This window comes from Clytia hemisphaerica, unplaced genomic scaffold (genome assembly GCF_902728285.1).
Source record: "Clytia hemisphaerica strain Z4C2 unplaced genomic scaffold, Clytia hemisphaerica genome assembly, whole genome shotgun sequence".
Lineage (NCBI taxonomy): Eukaryota > Metazoa > Cnidaria > Hydrozoa > Leptothecata > Clytiidae > Clytia > Clytia hemisphaerica.
Window position 1 is genome coordinate 282,441 of NW_027103892.1, and position 22,861 is coordinate 305,301.

The 22,861-nt window shown below is 35.2% G+C and overlaps 1 protein-coding gene across 1 annotated transcript; it reads right to left on the reverse strand.

The window, feature by feature from the left end:
- Positions 1 to 3,848: 3,848 nt before the first annotated feature.
- Positions 3,849 to 6,413, reverse strand: LOC136808702 (uncharacterized). Its single transcript, XM_067065244.1, has 3 exons — positions 6,071 to 6,413; positions 4,682 to 5,786; positions 3,849 to 4,495 (listed from the first exon to the last, which is right to left on the reverse strand). The coding sequence occupies exons 1-3, from the start codon at positions 6,350 to 6,352 to the stop codon at positions 3,849 to 3,851; spliced, it is 2,034 nt and encodes a 677-aa protein (XP_066921345.1). The 5' UTR covers positions 6,353 to 6,413.
- Between the last annotated feature and the right edge of the window lie 16,448 nt (positions 6,414 to 22,861).

Here is a 22,861-nt window from a genome sequence, read left to right on the forward strand (position 1 = left end):
CTAACATCATCATCATCATTGACAACACCAAAAAAAATCTAAAACGTTTTGGAGGATATAATAAAGAATTGTAAACAACAAAGAAGTGAATAAAAATGAAAACTGAAGCTATAACTCTGGGCCCAAAAATAATGCCCTTTCAATAAACTTGTGCATCCAAAATACAGTTAAAATTACTAAGAAGTGTTTCCTGATTATAAATCATAATTCTTTGAAAGAAAATACATTTTGACTCTGTTTAATGAAAAGAATACCAGTATGCAATATTTAGAAAAAGAAAATATCAGAGTCCTTCCCCTCTAACTCTAAGGAAAAAAGATTTCAATGATTTCGAAAGATCGAGTGACAAATAACATTTTCCAGACTGTCCAGATTGAACGTACTTACTAAAATAAATTGTTTCTAAACATTCGAAAACATTTGCGCGCTCGTGTGAACACTCAAAAACATTCGATTTTCAAAGCGCTGTTTACATTTGAAAATTCGAATGTATTTTCGGCGTAAAGCTCTGTTTAGACTTAAACACGGAAAAAACTACAGACTCGCAAAATTCACCTCATTGATTTCCTCGAGATTATGGGGGTAAAATTTTCGCGCATTTCCCCCTCTCTTTAATCTTGAGAGAAATGAAGACATTCTATTGTTTTCGAATGTTTACCATATGATTTCGAATCTTTATAGTTTTTTTTTAATTTCAATCTCTTTAATCACCAAAACAATGTGGTATAAATAATAAAAATTTGTCCTCTAGATATATCTACAAGTTTTCGTTTTTCTTAAAATGTAAAAAATGTACTCATGTGGTTACTAGTTGTCCTGGAGGAGAGATTGTTGTGTTGTGTTCATGTTTCAAAAATCGCGACCCTTTTGGACTTTTTATACTGATTTTTCGCAAAATCCCATCACGAAAATTTGTGAGAATTTATCTCGACCATCCAAAATATGTATAATAGGAAGTACAAAAAATTAAAAAACTTTGTTTTTAGTTATGTTCTTTGTTTTTCCCTAAAATAAATTAACAAAAGTTAAAAATTGATGAAATAAATAAAGTGTCAATGTATCTTTTTACCTAAAATAAATTAACAAAAGGCTAAAAATGAAATGACCGTCAATGTCTTTCTTTACCTTTCAAATAAATTAACAAAAGTTAAAATTGACGAAATAAATAAATTGTCAATAATTTTCTTTTTACTTAAAACAAATTAACAAAAGGCTAAAAATACCATCAAAGTCAGAAAATTTTGCGTCCAGAAAACTTTGCGATTTTCGTGAATGATTTGCGAAATTAAATTCCCACCGCGAAAAGAGTTGATTTGGCTGATTGGCGAAAATTCCTAAGGAACACAACACAGTTTTCAGAATTTCTTGGTCATTTGTCTCTAAATAGATAATAAAACAGGCTTTTTAGCTCACTTTATCAGCATTTTTGTTTTGGAAAATCCAATTTCGCGAAAATTAATTCCCAAAAAGTAAATCAATGTTGCTGATTCGCGAAATTAAATTCCATCAAAATACGCGAAATTTCGCGGTTGCAAAAACTTCTGACATTAAAGTAAATAAAGTGTCATATCTTTCTTTTTACTTAAAAAATCAGCAAAAGCAAAAGAACAAAAAAATAAAATGTGTCTGTGTAATAGAAATATTAACAAAAGCTAGAAAATATATGTTCCTGTTGATTGATTTAAAAATAGTGCTCCAAAAAGATCTTTGACTCCGCCAGAAAAATACATTCTATGTGATTATTGCACCTGGTTTTGTTTGAATATTTTGAATAAAAATGTCTCCAAATTGGTGATGTCAAATTTCAACATTTTTTGCCAACTAAAACATAAGCAACTGGGTGGGTAGTGAATTATAACAAAAAACACATTTTTCTTTTGAACGACATTTCAACCTTTACAGATCGTTATCAAGTTTCAGGTGGATAGTGATGTAGGCTAAATATCGAAGTCCTTTTCAAAAGAGCATGTCTAAAAATGTCTTAACAACTTGTCAATTGCAAAAACAGAAAATAAAAAGACCTAATATACTTCCTATATGTATAAAACAAATAACAGAAGCTAAACAATAACAAAACAACATGCCCAGATGCTAAAAACTCACTCGTTCTCAAAGTCAGTATCACTCTCATCAATATTAAATGCAGGTGGGACTGGAACAACTGGTTCTACAGGCGGCAACGGGTCGCACTGTATAATGTCCTCAATCCCCGGAATGAAAAATCTTACAGTACAATTGAGTCTGCCCCTACATGTTGGACACCATTTGTCTGCTATGTGGTTTGAACAATGAAAGCAGCCCAAGTAGCGCCCACACGCTGCACAACAGTGGAAACTGTTAGGTCTGGAATCATAACATATTACGCACTGAAAGAGGCGTTTTAGCTGTGCCTTGAAATTGCTCTCAATGGATGAAAGAGCATTTAAAGCAGCTTTTATGCTATCTTGTTTGTTTGGCGTAGTAGACGCACCAGGAAGTGTTGGTGTAGACGACACAGCTATGTTTGGCGTAGACATAGTACCAGTGTAGTCGTTTGTAGACGTAACTGAATCAGGCAGTGTTGGTACTAATGGAGACGAATTTTGATGACGTCGACTTTTTGCTCCAACATCTGTTTCAGCATTTTGGGTAATCAAAAAACCCATAATCGTTTTTAACCAAATTCCAAGAATTGGGTTTCAATTCAGAAAATACTTCAAGGTCGACAGCTCTAAAAGCTACTTTATTATTCCAATTTGACATTCTTAACAAAGAAAAAATGAAATTGTCGATTAACAGAATTTTTGGGCAATCAAACCCACTTTATGTCTAAGGGACCATTCAAAAAGTACGTACGCTCTGAGGTGGAGGGTACTACCAAAAGCGTACGAGGGGGAGGTCAGGTAGAAAGGTACGTACGCTTTGACATTTTTCAATACAACGAAATTTCAGCCAAAGTTTGGTTAGATCTTCTGGTTAGATCTTCTGATTATATCATCAACAAAGACAAACAGAAGTTGAACTTATTTTAATTTTTCTCAAAATCCCCTAATTTACCTTTGTATAGACTGTTTAATACGATCTACATTTTTTTTGAGGGGGGGGGGGGTCGTTTCAAAAGCGTACGTACGCGAAAGGGGGGGTAATGCCAAAGCGTACGAGAGCGTACAAGGAGGGAGGGGTGGTCAATTTTCACCGATTTTGAGCGTATGTACTTTTTGAATGGTCCTTAACAGCTTCATTTGTCATCCTTGATTTACTATAACACTAACACAATATGTTAGTTGCTCATAAAAGTATTTCAGGATAATCCTAATTGTGTTTCAGTAATTTTTGTTATAAAAATTTGAGAAAAGTGCTTAATATTAAGCACTTTTCCGAACGGATTATCATTAAATAAAACAAGATTAAAATTCCAGACATAAATTTCTCAAGTTATTTAGATAATTGTTTTTGCCAGTGGAAACACTGCTTAAAGGGGAACGGCGCCGATTTTCAAAACTGATATCTTGGCTTCTAATGGCTATATAAGATTTATTTTCATCAATCTAGACAGTTAAAATCCTTTTCTGAGAAAAAAAATCAGTACTCAAATATCCTTGTTTAAAGCTCTTTTTTCTATAGCGCGTTCAAAAAGAGAGAAATGGAACTACTACGTCATAAACGGCAAAAGAGGAACTTCTTTGATAAACAATTAAGAAAGAGTGGTTTATGTTATTGAGTAATATTATACACCATACATATATATTAAAAATACTGAAGATACAACTATGAAAAAAATGTACAAAATTTAACAAAATCTAGACCTGCTTTTTCTGACAACTTCCTCCTTATCTGGTTTAGGTTCTGTAGCGATATTTTTTGGTGGCTTAGGCAGGTTTGGGAGAGGGGTATTTCTCACGAGTTTCCCGTAGATAAAAAACCTCTTCGAGAATGTTGCTTATGTAGCTTTTGTCCTTCGCTTCTTTGATTGGTTTAGATACCCAACTTTGAGTGATACGAGTGAATGTGATCTTGTTACGTTTTTTGCCAGATTTGGTTTCAGCTTGCTGTAGACCAACAGATGAATTATGATCTAAAACTGCAAGTTGTGATCGAGCAACCATAACCTCGTATGAAAAGTGCAGACGTTTCGGACAATATTTATTATACAAGGAATGAAATACTTCTAAATTTCCTGTGTGGTTAAATTCGGTAAGATATGGAAAATCTTTTAAAAGTTTAGGATCAGCAACAATTTTCTTGAGTGCAACAAATGCTGACGAATCTTTTTTCAGCCATTTACGTCCAAGGCGTTTCCCATGCTCACATGATTTATAATGCTTGTTTCCTTTGAACGTATGTTTATTGGTGATGTGCTCCAGAATACTGAGCCACTTTTCCTTTAAGATTTCAACATTTCCACCGCACGTTTTACAACACCACCAAAAATGGTTGATAATCGATTTTACCCACAACAACAACTCGGCATTTTTCTTAGCTTTAGCTGCTTTCATCAGCCGTTTTTTTTTATGCTCTTACAAAAATGCCAAATGTCGAATTGGTGAGGAAGGAATGTCTTTACATTCTGTTCTCATGAACTTTCTTACTTGTGTATGGCGGTCAGTAGTGAGGCTTAGAATTTTGATTCCGTACTCTTTGAGGCGTCTCAGTAAATCTTTAAGTCCAAAAAGCTCCATTCGATTGGAATTTCCTGCTATACGGCAATGTGAAACGTTAAAGTCTACAATTTGACCATCAGCAGAGTTCATTATCGTATAAGTACCGTACTTAGCGCTGTAGCCGGGAGAATCGCATCTTCCATCTCCGTTAACGTGAATCGGACCGTTCTCAATAATCTCAGCGATGATTATTTCTCTGAATGTAGTGTAGACGTGATGAATAGCAGGTAGGAGATAAGCTTTCTGCATTTTGTAAAACGATCTCTCACTAATAAAGGCTACCTTGGCGATTCCCATCATCTCACTTATTCGACGATAAGTAGCACCTGAACAGAGAACTGATGCTGCCATAAGAATGTTCCCTTCAGCCATTCCTCTCACATCTGGTTGTGACTCCCATTTGGTTTCGTGATTATTCACACAAAGCTTTGTAACGATTATCTTAGTTCCTCGGGTGACACATTTCGTTATCGAGGCAATTTGGTGGCATAGAGAACAAAATGAAAGAAGTTGTGCTAGACAAGACCAGTAAACGATGAACTTTGTGTCTTTGTTGGGCAAGCCGATCGACTCCTCACTCTCTACATCACTATCTGAATCACTGTCTGTGGGATCGGGTTCGAATGTCAGATCTGATGGGTCGTCCTCTTCTTCATCAGAGCTACTATCGATTACGTCCATCGGTTCCTTGTCATCACTACTTTCAATTTTAAACGTGACCATCACATCAGGTGGAAATGTTATTTCTGTATTTGTCTCTTTTACCTTTGTGTCTGTCTTTTTCTTCTCAAATTTCACTTTCAATGGTCCTGGGAAATCAATGTTATGAGTTCTCTCTTTATCCTGTGAGTGATTGGGTTGGTCATGGTATTGTGTTCCCCGAGATGTCACTTTTTTGAAGGGTGTCCCAGCTGATATGGACTTGTCTACCATGACAGGTGCCTTTGAAACAGGTTCGATATTTTCGGTGCTGGTTGGCTCGACATTTCTCTCTTCGTAAACTTTTTCAATAAATTGTCGTTTATTTGCGCGCTCAGACCTTGCTTTTGACATTGGCCTTGACTTAGGTTCTTTCGAGAAGCAAAAAATGGTTGGCACTGCATCTTCCTTCAATTTTCGTTTCGATGGTATTCCCATAAGTTCAGCCTGTAAAAGTAAAAAAGCAAATTAAGCCAAAGTTGTTGTTAACACCCCTGTTTCATATGTGCTCAAAATCTTATAAGTCTAATCCAAACCATCCAAGTGACCTTATTGAGCCAGAATTTAGTGGATACTATCCCAAGTGAGTGAAAACACTACACCAAGGCACTGAGACAGGGGTGCTAAAGATATTTCAGCTGTGGGGGATTTCTCACAAATGCGGGCTAGCTACGGCTATTAAGAGAGAAGGATCCCATTGGGATAAGGAAAGAGAAAAAACAAGCATTTACCTGGAGGTCTCGTTCGAAACAGGAGCTCTCAAAATGTTCTGAACAAAGCACAAGACTCTTTGGTAATTTTCCTTCCCTTCGTATATTTCGTTCCCATTGCTCTCGAAGGCTTGCATTCTTAGGAAGAGAGTGAAAACTGAGGGTTTTCTTTATTTGTTTGGTTGCGTCGTTTTTTGGTTCACTTTGAGTCTTGTCGTCATTCTTTTCGTGTTGCTTCTTCTTGTCCTTTGCTTTCTCCTCACCACGGTTGGTACAACCATAAGCACCGCAACTTGAAACCATTTTACTTTTACTGCTTCTACAATTAAATTCTTCACAAAATGATTTTTCTTCTCTCTTAAAATCGTAAAATCCTTCTACTGTAAAACGAGAGATGAGAGAGCCGTTTTGCTTATCATCTCATTATAACATTTGTTTAATCTGCCTTTTGCCTTTTATGACGTAAAATTCTGCGCTCGACCTAGTTTCCTGAATGTACAAAAGTGGGTCTTTTCAAAGCTTAATAAACGCAGAGATTGTTATGACTTTTAGAAAAAAAGAGAAAGTTTTGTGAAGAGATTTTTTTGGGATGTGATTTTTTAATGTGAAGCTTCATGAATTTTAATTCTTTAAAATTAGTGCCGTTCCCCTTTAAGTGATGCTTCTTCAATGTTTGAGTTTGGGCAATCGAAGTTTTTTGTGTCCTAGACATATTTACCTCTACTACTTGCGGAATCTTTCACCGGAGACCCACCCTTGTATAGGATGACCAATTTTTCGTCGACATCCAAAAGGACAGCAATTTCACTTTGGATTTCTAGAACACTAAAATGTTGGTTTCTTGCTTCCAGCATAGCCAAATCTACTTTGACGTCAAGCACACTGTTGATTGATTTTACTTTCCCCGTAACCTTACACACTTCATAATTTGAAACCACAAATGTTTTCCCAATTGGGGCCGGTTTCCTGAAAATAAGGCATTGGAATTGATAAAAAAATCTGAAAATTATCAGATTCTTGACTAGAAAGCTCTCGATTTTAAAGAAATTCATACTCCTAAGTTCATACTCCTAATTCATACTACAAGTCCATACTGATAGAGATATTCTAGAGAAGGGAGAGATATCAATTTTACTAGTTAAATCACCATCCAAAGCTGAGAAAGAATACACGTTTTTTTTTTAAGAAACTAGTTTTACCAAGCAGCCTCAATGTTTCTTATAAAATCGGCCTTTTGAGCCTTAAATGTTTCTTACATGTTTCTAAAATTTTTGACATAAATCAGTCTCATGAAAGGCTGGATTGGAAGGTTTTTAAAAGAAACCGAATTAAAAAATGTTATTTTCTCATTCTCAGCCTCAGCATGTTTCTTAGATGTTTCTTATTTTTAGGCATTCTGAGCCTCGTGTTTCTTAAAAGTGTGTTTCTTAAAAAAAAAAACGTGTATCTTCTAAAAGATTTAGGGATTGGGCAAATTGATATGGAAAATGAAGTCCATAGGTTTTGCGTATCTATTACTGCGATGTTATTGACGAGCTACGGCACCACACTTGTATTAAATTCATGGAACAGTCACTGCATTCCAGGTTTGAAATCTAGTTTGGTCTAACAATTTTTGCGAGGAATTTTATATTTAGATAAAGTAACTTGGGCTATTACAATTGGCTCGAATGGAGTACAAAAACGCCTCAAAGAATAAAGAATCTCCTTCGTCATTATTTTGCTCAGGCTCTTTTCTTGTTAATGATTGTTTTTGATGTTTCTTTTTCACTGGTGTACTAACGCACTTTGTAATAAACGCCACATTTTGTAATACCTGACGCACTTATTGTAATACACCTTGACACACTTTGTAATAATTGACCTAACGCACTTTGTAATGTGAAAAGCTGACACACTTTGTAATAACATCTGACAAACTTGTCAGGTATTACAAAGTGTGGCGTTATTACAAAGTGCGTTAGTACAGCGTACAATATTTCTGTGTAAAAAACTACTTCGTTTATTACTCACATTTTTTTGTTTACTTACAGGACGAGGCACGCCTATTAATATCAGGAGGCAAACAAATCAGCTCATCCCGATAAACGAAGAAGACCTACCAAATATGCAAGACGCTAAAGATCTTTATGAGGCGGTTTTTTATAATAATAATAATAATAATAATGCTATACAAGTTCGCAGGCCACTGTGCGAGCACATGGGCCTCTATGAGCCGCTCTTTGTTCGGTTTACAATTTTCTTAAAATAGAGTTTTTTCCTAGGGCTCCCCCTGACTTTGAATTTAAAGTTTGCATCCTTTAGTGACGTGTTCATTTCTTTGGCTTTCATACACCACTCTTTGATTGTCTTCCTTTCACTTTTCGTAAGATCTTCTGTCACACGGAAGGGCAATCTTTCTCCTTTAGTGATTGCTCTTAACACTGTATTTTTGTCTTCTTCGTTTGCAAATCGGACTCTTATTGGAGGTTGAACTTTGAAACAACTTTTGGTTTGGACTTATTAGAAGGCTTTGAGCATCTTAAAGATGCAAGGAATTGCTACTTGGATCAGAATTTCCAAATAAGCAGAGTATTTCGTGACTGTGTCAACGGGAACCCACGAACGCTTCAAGAAATGGTATTGGCTACAATATTTATTACGGAGTATTTGTATACATTTTATATTAAATTAAATTTCAAGTTGTATTTAAATGTGATGCTTGAGATATGAACGGATTTCTAAAGCCATAGCTCAATTAAAATCTAGAAAAATTCCTTCCTATTTCCGAAAGTTCTTATTATTAACACTATACCTCTCACTTGAAATAAAAGAAAGCCAACTGACTCACATATTTTCTCTTTTTTTAACCCATCAGAAAAGTTGTTTTATTTTAATCGTTTAGAAGTACTGCAGTACTATAAGAATATAAATATTGTTCTGCTGTTTTCTGGGCACAATGTACAAGCTAAAGCATTTTTATTAATATTTCAGAAGCTTCTGAAAAGAAATTTCTTGATAGCAACCCAAATTTCCCGAAATGGAGAACTTTCAATTCTCACGTTGAAACTGATAAAGCAGCTAGCTGGATTGTAATTCAAACAGGACTAAGAATCGGAATTATGTTCATTCAATCCCCAGCTATGCAACCAAAACGCATGCTTCTTGGTCGACACTGCCAAACTACCACACCAAAGAGACATTCTTTGTGATCTTCATGGGAAGTGGAAACACACGAACACGAAGCACTTTACGTACTGCAAACGAAACCAGTTTTTGGAAAGTACTAGGCACGAGGAATGTATGGTTGGCCACAATATTTCTGTCCAGAGGGCAACATACTATCATACGGAACATAAGGATTTTCATAAAGTTGTGGTCACCGTTTCAACTTTCCCTGTGGTCTTCTTGCAGTACTATTTTGATGGCCAAGAACACCTGGTCATACCGACGGAGCCACATGGTAATACAAAAGGCCATAAGACCCCATTTATTCGAACAAAGCCTTCTTTTGTCGAGAATATAAGAAGTTCTAAGGCAAAATCAAAACGAACACAAATCAACATTTACGACGAGGCTGGTGGCTTGCTGGTGGCAAGAAATCGACATCAAATTTATAAGTAAGTGAAATTTGTTATTATTTGTTCAAAATAGAAACCAAGAAAAGAAAGATGTATTCTAGGGGCTTTTCTACTTCTCATGTGTACAAGGTCATTTTCTTTTGATCGTTAAAGTATAGACTTCAGAGTATAAGGAAACATGTGCCGTCAATTAGATATAGCTCAATTTTATAAACAATTATGAATTAATAAAAAATTTAACCCCATTGCTCGAGAAAAAAAATTTCTTTGGACTTTAATTCAAACTTCACCCGATTATACACCAATCGATTACAAAGTTTATGCTAAATAAGGATCCATATAAAATAATATAAGTTAAAAAATCAATAATTTGCGATTCAAGCTTTGCACTCTAAATTCATTTTCAGCAATAGATCTCCAAAGACGGACGAAATCGTCGAAATAATGGTTGTCCAAAAAAAGGAGGGGAGAACATCTGCACGTTTCATTCGTGAATTACAATTAGTTCCTGAGCTAAGCGTCTTTGTGTCGTCTTCACAACAGCTAAAAGATATAGAGCGATTTTGTACAAAGACTGAAATTTTGTGTGTTTGGGATGGATGCAACTTACAACATGCAGGGTCGGGCCTAGAGGTAGGCTAGGTAGGCCTGAGCCTCTTTAGAATTTGGCTAAATATCAATAATTTAAATTTAGTCTCGTTGAATTAAGTAATAAAAAACACTAAATTTAACTTTTAATTAAGCTAAACTAAGACTCCTCGACTGTCTGATATAATATAAAGCCTTAGCCGGTACCCGGCGTCGCACGCCGGTTTAGCTGTTTGCTGAACGCATTTAAAGTCCTTTGAGATGTTGCGAATGTAGTAGCCTGGATATCCAGGCTGTAAACTATTTCACAGTCTAGTTTTTGATATTTTATGTTCTGGTTTACAGCCTGGTCTCCCTAGAGCGATTTGCATTCTCTTTAAGAGAATGCAGTCCGCTTGCTTGCACTCACTTCGCTAAAACCGTAAGGGCCAATCTACACGGTGTTGAGCAATTCTAAAGCAAAAATAGGATAGTCCTCCAGTTGCTAGTGAAGATAGGGCTTTCTGTTACATGAAAACATGAAAAAGAAGAAAACAGAGGCAAGTTCATTTTCCAAGAAAACATGGTTGGTCATGATAATGCATGCAAACATTTTTATGGACTTTGGTGTAATCTTCGGATGTTTTAAATAGTTTTAGATCTTGTAAGACTGATTTTTATTAATTTCTGTTTTGCTGCCCTGGGTTGGCTAGGAAACATGGGTTTTCACTTTCATTCTCTAGGGAGACCAAGCTCTATAATTTTAGAACTTTGTATGTTGAGGTAAATTTTGTTTTTTCTAAAATTTTGAGCTTGGATATCCAGGCTAGGAATGTAGCTGAAACACGATGAAATCAAAATTAAAGGGAAGAATTCTCTTCAAAGTTTGACTCTATCCCTCCCGGGTGACGTATCTTTTAACCATATTTTGAAAAAGATTTTTGTGGCAAAAATAATCAGAAAACAGAAAGGGCGTCCTTCCCAAATTACACCATACCAGCGACCAGCGGCGTCCGAGACGGCTCTGCAATTGGATTTTTTTTCTCACTTCGCTCGTGTTATATTTGCCGTAGTTCTTGATGTTTAGAAAGACTTTGATGTCAAGATAAGCGGAGTGAAATAATAGACATGACACGCGATTCTTCGAAAAGAAGCAGCCCGGGGGAGGGGATACTTAGGCAAGAGAATGGTATGGGTATGGGTATGTGCCGGCCTTAAAGGTGCCTTTTTTGAAACATGGCAGTTTGAAAAATCGGAAAATCAGACTTCAGTCCCACTAAGAATTGGAAAAATAGGAAAATTTCAACTTTTTGCCCCCAGAAAGATAGAAATTTGGTCAAATTAGTTCCAAAAGTGAATTAAAATTCACACAATTTCCCTTGTTTCTTCTCCTCTTTATTCTGCTAAGGGTCCGAGGGGCAGTTGTCCTAAAATGACATAAGATAAAACAGTTATTTAAGGCAATTTCGAGTTTAGCCTCTCTCTGATAGTCAAAGTAGTTTTTTAGACAACAAAAATAATAGTTTTTCTCAGTATTTTATCGGAAAAAAATCTAATTTGCTCTAATGAAGGAGGCTCGTCTAAAACGAAAGTGAAATTGATAAACAAAAATTACTCCGCTTTTGATGAGATGAGTGCACATGGAATTGTATGAAAGTGTTTAAAACTGCAGTTGGTGTCTCGATCGATTCGATGGAGATGAGAATTGAGATCTGGTTGGTCTGGGATGTTTTTGTTAGTAGTTTTAGTAGAAAGTTTTCCTAGCTAGCTAAGTCTAAGACAGTAAGAATTTCGAAAATCTGGCTCTTTTTATACCATAAGCAAGATAATGCAAGGAATGAATTATTTCTTCCTTTAGTATTTACTATTTAGCTAGACCTACCACTGGGAAGAGTTTCATTTTGATAAAGATAGATTGACAGAAGAGGACGGACCAAAGCTTGCTGCTATTTGCTGCGAGCTTTTTACGATGAAATTTTTCCTTGACTTGAATATAATAAATTACTCTTTTATTTCGATTGATTTTACATCTTGGCTTTGTTTATGTTTGAATCGTGTCTTACCAAGGGAGTAGGAAAAGTTTTGGGAAAATACTTTGCAACCGTGGGCACTACAAGCTGAATAAAACTTTAACACGTAAAACTTTCTTGTATATGTACATAAAACTGTTTTGCTCTCTTGAAAACACTACACACAATATTATCTTGAAAGTTTTTATTTACTTTTTTCTCGAATGGAAACAAAAGAAAAATTTCATCGGCTCAGTGAATCTATTCTGTAGCTCCGGATAAATGCTTATCATAAGAAAATAAATGTATATATAAGAAAAAATTCTGCGGTTTTGCTGATATTTAAAAACAGGTATTCCTATAAGTTAAGGAAAGTTTTGTATCAAAGCAAAATACAAGAACAGTTTTAAGGTTTCTCTTTTGAGAAACACGTATTCTGTTTATAATATAATAATATTTTTACGTGTTTAACTTGGAAATAACCATAACCAAATTAGATTTCTCCAAAGGCACTTATCAAATGCCAAAATCTTTGCAACAACACAACATAATGTCATAAAAACTGTTTCTGAAAAAGATAAAGATTACTGAATTTTGTGGTTGACTCCAGATCCACTGATTATTGCTTATCGTGATTTTATTAATATAAAACAACAAAAATCTAGTTCATTTTTATTGAAACTGAAAGGTTCTTTGACAAAGACATTAAAATATAGATGTAATGGATTTATCAAAACATCTTGACCATGAAGAAAATTTGAAAAAACTGTGGCCAAACCGTTGTGCTGTTTTCAAGGTTGAAGACAAAGTCAAACACAGTTTGCGACAAGACAACTTTGCAACTATTATACTTGGTGGCACTAACAGTTCAAGCAAACTTGGACTTGATCCTCATCTAAAACCCATCAAGCGAGTGTAGTGGTTTAAATTTTTCAAACTTATACAAATTTTGATCAAAGTCTGCACCAACATATTAATCTACTTAGATTTTTGTCAATATTTTAATGGAGGCTGCAAAAACAAGTAGAGGAGATTATCAAACAGTTAGTGAAATGATATTTCCTTCTTTGATTTTGCGAAAAAAAGACATTACTTTGTGCGTACGATCAAGGTCCTTTACCAGTAAATTCTTGTACACCCCGGTTGGGATATATTGCCCAAAGAGGAGAAAATGAAAGGTCGATTAATTTCTGTTGTCCCAGCCGAAGCGAGAGGGTATAACCAGCTACCATTTAATGCCCGGGGATTCGTTCCAATAGAATACTTTTTTGAAGAGCCTACTCTCGGGGACCTAAGAAGCGTCCCCCCGGCTAATTAATTTTTCAAAAAATGTTCACCCCGCCGGACATTTTTTATTGCAACCCCCCATTTAATAGGTACCCGAGAGTAACATTGTATTTAGTGTCGTGTCTTGAAGTTGTTTTACAGGATCAAAAATCAACCGAAAGCAGCTTTCCGAATAAATTGGAATAGGTTAATTAATACACATGGGAAAAAAGGACGAAATGTTTCGAGGGATTTGCATCTGGAGAACTTAAATAACCTTTTAAAAGAGTTATTAAGATCTCTGAGAAGCAACTTCAATGAAGCAAATGCAAAACAAATTTCAAGGGCTACAAGAAATTTGAACAAGATCATCAAAAATTTGGAAAGAGGTAGCAGCATCAAAGATGAAACACACAGCTGAAAAATCTCCAAAAAATTGCCAGATGTACAGAACCTTGCAGCCGAACTGATTAAGGCAAAAGTTTTTGAGAATATTCCAGGAAGGGAATACTAATCTCTTCCAAATTTAGTAGATATTTTATCCACTTTGAATATACCTAAAACTTTAGAATGGTTGAAAACTAAGCGAAAGGAATTCAAAGAACTGTATTAGTAGATTTTATTTTATATTATTTCTGTGTTTTAGTAGGCACTTCAGTCACGTGACTAAAAGCTCTCGCCGAAATTTAGTGGAAGCGCGATTTCAAAGTTGAGAAGGGGTTTTGGTTTTTTTGAAAAATGTATGCATTTTTCAATCAAAAATTCGCAAGGTCTCCTTCTATCTTTTAAAAAAAACAAAAACTGTCATGAAAGCCTTCATGATTGACTTAGTTTCTCCTGAGTGTGCTGAATTCGTAATTTTCCCCAGTAAAATTCTACAGGGCTTTGAAAACTCTTTTCTGTCACAACTTTTTTCTAGCCGCATTTAATAAAAAGGCACACTTTGTTTATTGTAGAACAGAAATTAAGATTTCCGAAAACTATAAGCACTTTATATCTAATAAACATTTTACCCTGCGAAAGTTCACTTTTATGATTTTCAAATTTCCTACAGAACCCCCGTCTTAGTTTTTACTATCTTTTGCTGCTGTGAATTTGGAGAGGCGGGAAAATCACAGTGGAGAGAGGAACTGAGAAAGTGGTAATAAGAATTGATGGCATGGCATCCCATCTAAATGGAATCTTATTTGATAGACCTGTGAAGCTGTATGGTTGCATTTTTAGGGTGGTTGAATGATAAGAATTTCACCATACATACATGATAATCTTGACCTATTTGTTTTGAGTATATTTACTGTACTTAGTTTGCCTCCTGTGCTGTTTGTGAAAAATGGTGCTACTGCGTGCTGGTTCTTGATCTTGTGTTATCTATTCTTTCATTTCCTTCTGTTAACCATATTGAAAAGTCAAAAACAAGGAGCCTATTTTGCTTTTTATTTTGACTAAAAGCCTGGGAGTCTAATGTGTCTTTTTTTCAGTAAAGCTCTAATGACTAATGAGACATATTATTCTCCTTTTGACGTTATACGTAATACCCTCAATCCAACCATCTTTCACACCCGGGCGGGTTTTTGGACAATCTGGGTATTTCTTTGCAATTTTAGGCAATGTTTTCAGAAAAGGGGTGTCCCTGGCCATGGGGACAGTCTGGGAAATCCTCTCAATTGCACGCTTATGTTCCGAGGGCGTAAGCGCGCAATTGCATGGTTATAATTTACGCCCGCTCCCGCCCCGGTTGAAATTGCTTAGGGATTTCAAGGTGTTCAGAATTCTCTAATTCGGGGGAAGGCATGGTTTAACGGGCAATCCATTTTTACGGAATCTTCTTCTATGATAAATTTTGAGTAAAACTGCCCTAGGCTTTTGAAATTCAACAGAGCTTTCGGAAGGAATTGCGTGTCAGAATAATAGAGGGTGCAATTGTATGCTTACCACTTATCACTCGTTTCAGAACAATTTCGATAAGCGTGTAATTACATGCTTAAAAATTCTGCCATTTTGATAACCGTGCAATTGCGCGCTTACGGCCTCGGAACATAAGCGTGCAATTGAGAGGATTTCCCAGACTGGGGGAGGAGGAGGGTCCATTTTTGGAAACCACAACGAAACACTGTGTCTGGTCAACTAAAGGGTAGTAAGGCTTTCACACAAAGCATACAACATCTACACTCTCCAAAATCAACATATTTTTGGTCTAAAAATGTTATCTTGTTTCTAATGTACCTGAACATGAGTCATTAAATTATCAATGAAAAGTCACAAACTCAAAAAACTTACTGTATAAAAAGGGTCGTGAATGTTGTATACCTTGTGGCTGCAAAGGTTAGGTTGAGTTTTCCCTATGTACAGGAAAAATATATTCTGCTAAAAATGAAAAATAGAGTAGTGATCCAATGGTATAACTTGTTAGAGGATAAAAGTAAAAAAAATATAGTGGAAGGGTTTCGGGCAACTTTTGGTCATTTTCAATGTTCAGACAATGCCATTTATATGAAGGTTACACGTTTACACAAAAAACTGCAAAATTTATCTAGAAAATGCTCTGAAGAGAAAGAAAAGCATTTGAATGAAGATTTTATTCTCCCTATTCGACAGACTGTTCAAGAAAGAGCCGCAACGGCCTGTACAACTGATAAAGAAGAATATCTTACAAATATTGCTTTTAAACTCAAAAATGAAAATAAGAGCTTAAAAAGAAGGTTGGCTTCTTGTGACGATTTAACTGAAGCTTATCATCAAAAACTGGGAGAACTTGAATCACTTTCAGATATTTTTTCTGAGTCTATTAAAGATGGAAAAATAGCTCGTCTAGAGTTAGATGAGTTCAAAAACTGTTATTTAGAAAAGGAAAAAGAACTTACTGATTTAGAGATCAAATTGAAAAAACTTGAACTTTCCAACAAAGAAAAATCCAACGAAATAAAAAAAATAGACAAAAAACTCAATAGGAGAGAGACTGCACTTCAGGAAAAAAAAGAAACCAATGCACAAAGAAAAGAGAGCATTGACTGAAAAAAGAGAATTCAACTTCTTGAATCCAAGCTTGATTCTTGCAATGAAACCATTAGAGAAATCAAATTTGATAATATTGAGATAATTGGAGAAAAAGAAGCTCTCAAAAAGAAAGCTGGGTATTTGAGAAGAACACTTGATGAAACTAAAATTAGATTAGCAGAGGTCAATGGCAAAGATATTGAGAAAATTGAAAAAGAATTAGAAAGTGTGTATTCAAAGCTGAAAACTTTAAATGGTGAAAACAGAGAATTGCAACAGCTTGTTGCGCTTTTGCAAGATGATGAAGTAGTCACATTTCATGATGGTAAATACTGTAATGAAATCCGTGAGGTCATTATGGAACTACTGCATTTAAATGTTAGCATGAAAAATATTGATGGTGTCATCAAATGCGTACTAAAAAAACTAACAAATAAGGATATCAGAAAGCTCCCTTCAACTGGAGTGAAGTGACAACATGAAGCTTTGTTTGTTGCACAGTTACAAATTGGGGAGGCTCTTCTTGATAAAACAAATAAAAGTAATTGATTACACGGAGATGGAACATCAAAATACCATGGGCACTATCAGAATTTTCAGCTCACTACACAAGGTAAGAAGACGTTGTCATTTGGACTCAATGAGGTTGCTGGTGGGGATGCTAGGGCGGTTATGAAATATTTCACAGAGTCGATTGAGGACCTTGCTGAAGTGATGTCTGACCTTGGTCCAGTGAACCTGTTGTTTAATGAAAAGCTAAAACTGGAAACTGAGGGAGGACCTTTTACCAACTGCCATAGAAAAGTGGGAGGGAGGACCTTTTACCAACTGCCATAGACAAGTGGAATGAAACGACTCTTTCTCAACAAAAAGAAATGTCTGAAATGGCCAATTTTTTTTGTAAATTGCATCTTTTGGCAAATTTTGCTACTGAAACTGATAAGGTTTTAAATTCTTTCGAAAAACTCCTATTATCAGATGATTTTGATACAGTGTTTGCTTTCAATACCAAAGAATCTGGTGCTGCACGCCTTGTACGAACTGCTTGTAAAGCTTTTCACTCAAGAGGTAGTGATGAAGCAGGTGTCGCCTCTTATTTTGAGTCATATTTATCTGGACTAGGAGATTCCTCGAAATTTGTCCCTTTCATTGGGAACAGGTTTAACATCGTCTTTTACAATGCAGCTGCACTGTTTTACCATCGTACTTCAATCAAGGATTTTATTAAGAAGTGGCCGAATCCAAACAATCTTTTGAAGGCAGTTGAGGAAGATATCTCAAACAAACTTTTCCTTGCAGAGGTAAGAGCTCTAGGTGTTATAGACAAATCGTTAACTGGTCCTCTGTGGCGCAGCATTGAAGAAAAAAAGTCAATTCTTGAATTAAACAAATATCTTTTGAATCTGAAAATACAGTTATCAGAACTTGCTAAAGATGCTTCCAGAGTTTTTCGGGACAAAAGAATTTTTACACTCAATGATATTGAAATTCATGATAAGGATGAAGTTTTCAAATGCCCTTTCAAAGAAACTGATGAGGAGTTTGACACATTGACCCAGCAATCTCTTGAAATAATTATCTATGCAATATTAATTATTTTGGAAAGACAGTGCCGTGATCAATTACCAGGAGGCAAGTACTGGAGCGTAGATTCAGATATACAAAATATCTCATCCAATGTACCAACAACAAATAGATTTTGCTATTCTTGACCTGCTTGTTCGTACAAAACCTAATGCTAGTATACAAATCATACAAACGTTTACAATGTGGTCAAGAAATGACACAAGTGTTTGGCTTGAAAGTAAAACTATTAAGGAACGTGATGAAATATTATATAAGGCCCGAAAGTTGGCTCCTAAAATGAAAGCAAAATATGATGAACGGAAAATTACTTTAGTCTCTGCAAAGAAAGAAAGATTGGAAAAAAAACAAAAAGAGAAGATTGAAATTAAAGAGAAAGCAGCAGCAAAAAAAGCCTTAGCAGTCAACAATTTAGTCCAAGCAGGGCACAAACTATGGCTAATAGAGCAGGAAGCCTTCTTTTAAAGAAGATAAAGACAAATGCAAGATTCTTTTGCTACAAATTGCATTTTACAAAGACGTAATGGATGTAGATTGTTCCAAGTCTTATTTCAACAAAACCAGGATGAAAGAAGATGGGAAAGAATCAACTTGCCCTGGTCGGAGCTTCTTGATAATTTGAAAGCTATCATGAAATTTAGTAGAATAAAACCTGATCAAGTTGTTAAGCCTAAGAAACTTAAGTCAGCTCAAGAGAGAGGGGAGATTTTAAACAGCCACAAAAAAGACCTGTTCGAAAACTTAAATGATTCAAGAATGAAGGAATTTGTTCTCTCAGACTTTTCTAAAAAAGATGTTCTGTTTATTTGATTATTTTTTAAAAGAAGATTGAAAAGTTGAAATAGTTGTAATTTATATAAAAAAAGATGAAAACAAAAAAAATCAAATAATGCAAAAACACACAAAAAAGCAACTCAAATATTAATAAACTAAATATTAACTGAAATAAAATCGATGGAAAAATCGAAATATATAATTTAAAGATTTAAAGGAGAAGGTGATTAATTCAAGTGGTTTGTAGGGAGGAAGGGAGGACCACTACAAAAATCAAAAAACGTTTTTAGTTTTAAAGATTTATGGAAATGGTATTTTATACCTAGACATCCTACAAATTTCCAGACTTTTTTCAATTTTCTCCAGATGGCATTACTTAGCCTAGAGAATTCTGATCTCCTGATGGTATTTTATACCTAGAGATCCTACAAATGTCCAGACTTTATTCAATTTTCTCCAGATGGCATTACTTAGCCTAGAGAATTCTGATCTCCTAATGGTATTTTATACCTAGAGATCCTCCAGATATCCAGACTTTATTCAATTTTCTCCAGATGGCATTACTTGGCCTAGAGAATTCTGATCTCCTAATGGTATTTTATACCTAGAGATCCTCCAGACTTCCAAAATTTATTCAATTTTCTCCAGATGGCATCAATTGGTCTAGAGAATGCTGATCTCCTGATGGTATTTTATACCTAGAGATCCTCCAGACTTCCAGAATTTATTCAATTTTCTCCAGATGGCATCGATTGGTCTAGAGAATTCTGATCTCCTGATGGTATTTTATACCTAGAGATCCTCCAGACTTCCAGAATTTATTCAATTTTCTCCAGATGGCATCAATTGGTCTAGAGAATTCTGATCTCCTGCTGCAGTTAATTTTGTATAGCTTATTTTTACTGAAATAAATATGTACGAAGCGTTGTTTGTTCAGTGGGGGTCAACATCAAGATACCAGACCCATAGCCGGGTGGTGGTGTCTTTTTTTCCTTTAAAAGTTTGAAAAGTCAAGTTGGTATTGATGGGGGTGGGTCCCCCTTTTTTTAGAAAAAAAGAGTTATCCTCAGTTGGTATTGATACCAAAATAGGAGGTGGGTACCCCTTTTTTTAAATAATACGATTCAGAAAGTTGGTATCCATATCAAAATGACAGCAAAACTTTCCTAAATTCTGCCCTTATAGCTAGAAAATACCCCGGGGTACATATCAGTCTAAACAGGTTTCAATTGGATTTGTTTTAGCTTATGAGTATAGTGACTGTAAATGAGTAATAAGTATAAATGACTTTGAAGTTTGTTTATTTTGGACTTTTTCGATATTTTCAAGTTTTCTTTTTGATCAAGCCTGAAGAAAAAACATTTTTTCTGTGATAGCATTTGGTAATGAATGAGTGAATCTATTCTGTTCTAAAATTATGTACTAATAATAGCTTCTCCTAGTTTTTGCACATCAATTATTATATTCAGATAATATTTATTCAGATTGATTTTGCTAGCTTCATTGGGTTTGTTTTTTATTATATTGTCAGTTTTCAGTCATTTTCTATTTTAGCATATGACATTTTTTGTGTTGTGTTGAAGAAAGAGTATTTCAAAAAGTTTTTTGCAAGTTTCTCTTAGTACCCTGTTTGTGTGGGAGGGGGTGGGTCCCCTTTAAACAGCTTTAAGCTCAAATTTGTCAGATTGGTATTGGTACTAAATTAGGGGGTGGGTCCCATGATATTTTGTCAAATTCAAAAAGTCATGTTGGTATCGATACCAAATTAATTGGGTGGGTCCCCCCTTTTGCTGAAAATTATGATTTTCAAGCTGGTATCGATATCAAAATGAGGGGGTGGGTCCCCCCTTTTTCTGAAAATTATGATTTTCAAGTTGGTATCGATACCAATTTTGGGGTGGTGGTGTGAACTTAGCTCAAAAGGTCAAAAGTCAGGTTTTTGGGCTATGGGTTGGTATTATAAATGTTGACCCCCCCCCCCCCCGGTTTGTTGTCTTTCATATAGTTAAGAATTAAAAAAAAGTCTTGTCATACAACTTTCTTTGAACTGTAATTTTTGCATGCCAAGTTGGCTAATTTAAAGAACAGAAAAATAACTGTAGACCGAAAGTTATAAAACAAGATTATTTTGCTCGGTTTTAGCGGGTTTGAAAGAATTCTTTTATCATTATTGCTTATATTCATCTCAATGCTGATTTGTTTGTTTCTTTAGATCTGTAACTAAAACAAAAATACAATGGCTGTCATCAATATTGTCCTGTTCAATTTATCTCTCATGAGTCTTCTGACACGGGAAGAACGGGATGATGATGGCAATCTGGTGAGGTCATTCAGGTTCCGTCTATCGATCCGGAGGCGACAGGGCTGGCCTACTTTGTAGATGGTAGACCAGTGTTAATGAGGATGACGGAGGACGAGATAGACATTCCAGACGGTAACGGATGGCCAAAATTGTTGTATATTTACAAGCCTAACGTCGTCTTGAAAGAGAAAAGAGAACCAGAGGAGATAACGTTGGAAGATACCATTGATGACATGACAGATCGGATAGCGTCTTTGGAGAAGAAGGTGAAAACATTGAAGAAGTTGAATGAAGAGGTGAATGAGCTAAAGAAGAACATCCCGAAACCCCAGAATCTATCCAAGCACAAGTTTCGACAACTTTCCCGGGATAATAACTGTCAAGACTCCATCACTTACAGTGAAGCATGCTATGAAAAGTGGAAGAAGTCTGGGGGAGGATCATTCTTTGTTCCACCCAGCAATGACAAACCCTCCACTTCTCATAGTAAGGATCATGATGGATGGGTTGATAGCTCCTACCACCATTCCTATAATGACCATCACGGTTACTACGGTAATTAAGATGGGCATCATAGGATTGGTAGTAGGGCCGTCTTTTGATTGTTATTTTCTCGCCAGAGCGAAATTTTGCTTGAATGGATTCTAAATAAATAGTTCAACGAAAAGGCTACTTCGCTCTTTTTATTATAATTTTAAATTTCAAAACATCGAAATTTTATGGTCTTTTCGTTGAACTTATTTTCGCGATTTTTTTCAAGATTTTATTTTTTTAAGTCTTGTAAATTTATTTAGTTCTTTCATTTCTTCATTTTTCTTCTTCGATGTTTTCATTTTTTCCAGATCGCTATTCGATTTTTTCATGTCAATGCAATTTTCTCCTCTGGACTTTTCTGAACGATTTTGAGTTGAGTGCCAGGTTTCTTTGTAGACACTATAAACACACGATTTGGTCATTTTTAAAACTCCCCTCTGTCATCCTCATGACATAAAATGATGTCCTTCAAAATAAGCCCGTTTTCATTTGTTTCGTTTTGTCACTTACAGAAAGATTGACATTTTTTCTAAGGATTTTTCCATTGATTTAACTAGCTTATTATTAGATGTATATTTTTACATTTTGAAAGCATTTTCTACTCGCATTTTGATGCAAATTTAATGCTTTTGTTTCAACAAATTTACTTTATGCGTCTATTAAACATTCGAGTTGGTAATTACTGATTTCATCTTAGTTAATCCTAAATCCATTTCTGGCTGTGTCCAAAGCTCTGCAACTCAAGTTTTTTTATTTCTGAGGCTTGTTCAAAAGTCGCAATGATCCCTACCTATAATATAATACCCTATCTTTAGGGTATTATGATTTTTAGCCTTTTGGCTTATTCACTTTATTGAAGTAAATATTTTAGATAAAATATACAAAACGTACCTAAAAACGACAAAATGTACATAGAAGTTGTATCTTAAAAAAATTTAATTTATTTTTCCAGATTTTCTACTATATTCATAGCAAATTAAAAATGTTGTAAAAAAGATTCTTATTTATTTTTTGCTCAAAATAGTTCCAAGTTATATTAATAGTAAATAATAATTGCACCATTTCGATAAAACAATATGCATTTGATTTGATTTCTTTTAGTAGCATTCGTTTGAGCAAATTTAGGCACAAACAGATTTGGACGACCAGATCATAGCTTAGATATGAGTCGAATTCTTTTCGTTCTGCCAAAAATAAACGAGTTGGTATGCTCAAACAAGAG